Source organism: Neopelma chrysocephalum, unplaced genomic scaffold (assembly GCF_003984885.1).
Source record: "Neopelma chrysocephalum unplaced genomic scaffold, ASM398488v2 Primary Assembly neopelma1_184, whole genome shotgun sequence".
Classification (NCBI taxonomy): Eukaryota; Metazoa; Chordata; class Aves; order Passeriformes; family Pipridae; genus Neopelma; species Neopelma chrysocephalum.
Window position 1 is genome coordinate 86,999 of NW_020897846.1, and position 3,063 is coordinate 90,061.

Sequence of the window (3,063 nt, forward strand, 5' to 3'; positions counted from 1 at the left end):
GGGGGGGGAGTAGGTGCCTCCCTGCCCAGTCCAGCCCGTGCCGGGCAGGAGCCTGTCCAGCTGGCACCAGCCCAAGGGATCATCCTGGAAGGACTTGCGGGAACTGACACGAGCCAAAATTCCCACGTCAGCGTGGCGGGGCCGGGAAGGGCCATCCCAGACCTGGGGCTGCCCTGGAAGCCTCTTCCCTGAAGGGCTGGGGGTGTTGGCCCCTCACAGGGGGAGGGGGGTGAGCCTGATGGAACTGCTGCACATAGGGGACTCTGGGCACAACCTGGCCCCACAGCACCCAGCAGGGCAGGATGTGACCCCAGGGTGCTGCACCGGGCAGCCACGGCCCTGGGGAGATGCCTGGACAGGGTCACACCTTGGCCACCTCCAGCTGGTGCCACCACAGTGAAGGGCACAGAGTCAGAATCGCAGGACATTCTGAGCTGGAAGGGACCCACAGGGACCATCGAGTCCCACTCTGCAGTCACATCACCAGCACCCACCCTGGCACTGGGGTGAGGGGCTGGGGCGGCTGGGGGGGTGATTTCCACATGGAACAGGGATGGGCATGATCCCGGAGTGACACCGGCAGCGGGAAGCCACCGTCCCCTCACCCGGTCACCTGTGAGTGACCCTGCAGTGACCCTGCGAGTGACCCTCTGAGTGACCTTCTGAGTGACCTCACTGCACTGGGCTCCGGCCAGTGCAGTGGGAGCCCTGGGAGCAGGTTAATGAGTCACGAATGCCCCACCAGCCCCGTCCCGGCACCCACCCCGGTGCCAGTGCTGAGCCGGGCACCCGCAGCCACGCCGAGGGGCAGCGCTGCCCACTCGCCCCGGGAAAGCCCCGCGGTGTGGGCCCGGCCGAGCACCCGATTCCCGAGATCTGAAAGCTGTGATTAAGGCAATGAAGCAATCGGGGCGGTTGCCACATCGGTGAGAATCCCCGGGGCCCGCACTATAAATGCCCTGATCGATGAGCAGAGCCGGGCAGGACAGAGGGAGGCCGGGCCGGGCTGGGCTGGGCTGCTCTGAACTGAGGACACGACACCGAGACAGGCACCCACCATGTGCTCCCTCACCCGTGAGTAGCTGACACCCGCTGCAGCCCCCACTGCTCCCACTGCTCCCGCTTCCCCCACACCTCCTGCTGCTCCCACTGCTCCCACTGCTCCCATTGCACCCACAGCCCCCATTGCTCCCACAACCCCCACATCTCTCACCGCTCCTGTTGCTCCCATTGTACCCACTTCACTCACTGCCCCCACTGCACCCACAGTGCCCAATTAGCCCAGAGCACCCATAAATCCACCCTTCCTGTAACACCTGCTGCACCCACACATCCAGAGCCCCCCAGCACTGCCCCATGGCCTGTGGGATGCAGGGAGTGCCCGTCCCTCTCCCCTTTCGGGGGTCTCTGCCCTTTCCCCAGCCCACACTGGTGCCCCCATCTCTTCTGGTTGCTGACCTCACCCTGGGCACAGGGTCGGGGGGTCCCCGAGGTGTCGGGTGGGCTCTGAGCTTTTGTCCCCACAGGTGGGCTGGCGCTGCTGGGCGCGCTGCTGTGGGCACCGTGGTGGGCACTGCACGGGGCACCGCTGCCCGAGCTCTCCGGGGATCAGGACTTCCAGCTCTTCCTGCAGAGGAACCTCGAGTTCACCCGCAAGGTCCGCGGGGACGTGGCCGCGCTGCAGCGCCTGGTGGTGAGTCCCACAGAGGGGGAACAGTGGAACTCTCGGGGTCACAGACAAGGCACTGCAGGGCTGGGAGCCTGCGGGGTCCCCAAGGCTCAGCCCTGGGGTCCTGGGGTCCACTGGGGGCATGTGGGGACCCTCCCGGGAACACACCAGCCAGGGCAGCCAACGCTGGTGGCAGGTCCACTCCATCCCCTCCCTCCTCCTGGCTGGGCTGGGGGGGGGTCCCACACCCCAGGAACGGGATGTCGGGGGGTGTCGGGGGTCCTCTGGCCGTCCTGACCCCGTCCCTCTCGCCTGCAGTGCGACACCTTCCAGCTGTGCAAGGAGGAAGAGCTGCTGCTGGTGCGGCAGGACCTGGACATCGCGCAGGTGCCGCTGGAGCAGTGCCACAGCCGCTCCTTCCAGGCGGTGAGTGCAGCCCACCCCTTCCAGGACCTGGCAGGTCTCAGCCCCGTTGGCTCTGCCACAGCTCGGGGCACCCCAGAGCCCCCCGTGGTCCCACTGACCGTGCTGTGCCCACCACAGGAGACCTGCTTCAACCAGATCCGCGCCGGGCTCCGTGTCTACCACGGTTCCCTGGCTGCTGTGAGGGACCTGCTGCCCAGCCACGCCGGGCTGGTGGAGACCCTGCAGCTGGACACGGCCAACCTGTCCTCCAACATCCAGCAGCAGGTGAGGGGGATGCAGCTTTGGGGGGATTGGGTGGGCATGGTGGGCACTGTATCCCCAGGGATGGGTGGGCACAGCAGGGGCTGAATCCCCAGGGATGGGTGGGCATGGCGGGCACTGTATCCCCAGGAAGGGAACATGGAGGCAGGAGGGCTGCATTCCTGGGGCACAGGGAGGGCCCAGCAGGGACACTCCGCATCCCCGGGATGCCTCCGCGCTCCCAGGGTGTCTCTGAGCCTGGAGCTGATTCCACTGCCTCTGCCCGACTGCAGATGGAGGAGCTGGGCCTGGCCACGGTGACGTACCCCATGGAGAGCCCGGACCCCCTGCCCACCTTCTCCTCCCACTTCCACCACCAAGTCGGCGGTTTCTTCATCCTGGCCAACTTCCAGCGGTTCCTGGAGACGGCGTACCGGGCTCTGCGGCACCTCGCCCGCCTCTGACCCCTGCTCGTGGATGTCCCACCCGAGGAACGTCCCAGGAGCGCCCCGTTTTCTGCTTATTTAATATTTATGGCTATTTAATATTTATCTGGCCGGGGATGCTCCCGGTCCGGGGGTCCCCGTGGTGGATCCGTGCACGGGTATCTGTGCAGCATCACCCTTGTTTAATATTTAAACACAAGCGTATCTCTGCTACGAGGTTCGGGAGCTGGGCCGAGCCCCCGCAGCTGCCGCGGCACCGCCTGTGCCTCAGTTTCCCCCTGC

The 3,063-nt window shown here is 66.3% G+C and overlaps 1 protein-coding gene across 1 annotated transcript; it reads left to right on the forward strand.

Annotated features, from left to right (window-relative positions):
• Positions 1-1,058: 1,058 nt before the first annotated feature.
• Positions 1,059-2,799, forward strand: CSF3 (colony stimulating factor 3). Its single transcript, XM_027702412.1, has 5 exons — positions 1,059-1,074; positions 1,527-1,693; positions 1,988-2,095; positions 2,213-2,359; positions 2,629-2,799. The coding sequence occupies exons 1-5, from the start codon at positions 1,059-1,061 to the stop codon at positions 2,797-2,799; spliced, it is 609 nt and encodes a 202-aa protein (XP_027558213.1).
• Positions 2,800-3,063: the final 264 nt, after the last annotated feature.

What these genes read in the sequence shown, in the direction of transcription:
- CSF3 (XM_027702412.1), top strand. An exon ending in ACAGCCGCTCCTTCCAGGCG is followed by an intron (nt 2,096 to 2,212) that starts GTGAGTGCAGCC and finishes TGCCCACCACAG; the next exon opens with GAGACCTGCTTCAACCAGAT. An exon ending in CCTCCAACATCCAGCAGCAG is followed by an intron (nt 2,360 to 2,628) that starts GTGAGGGGGATG and finishes GCCCGACTGCAG; the next exon opens with ATGGAGGAGCTGGGCCTGGC.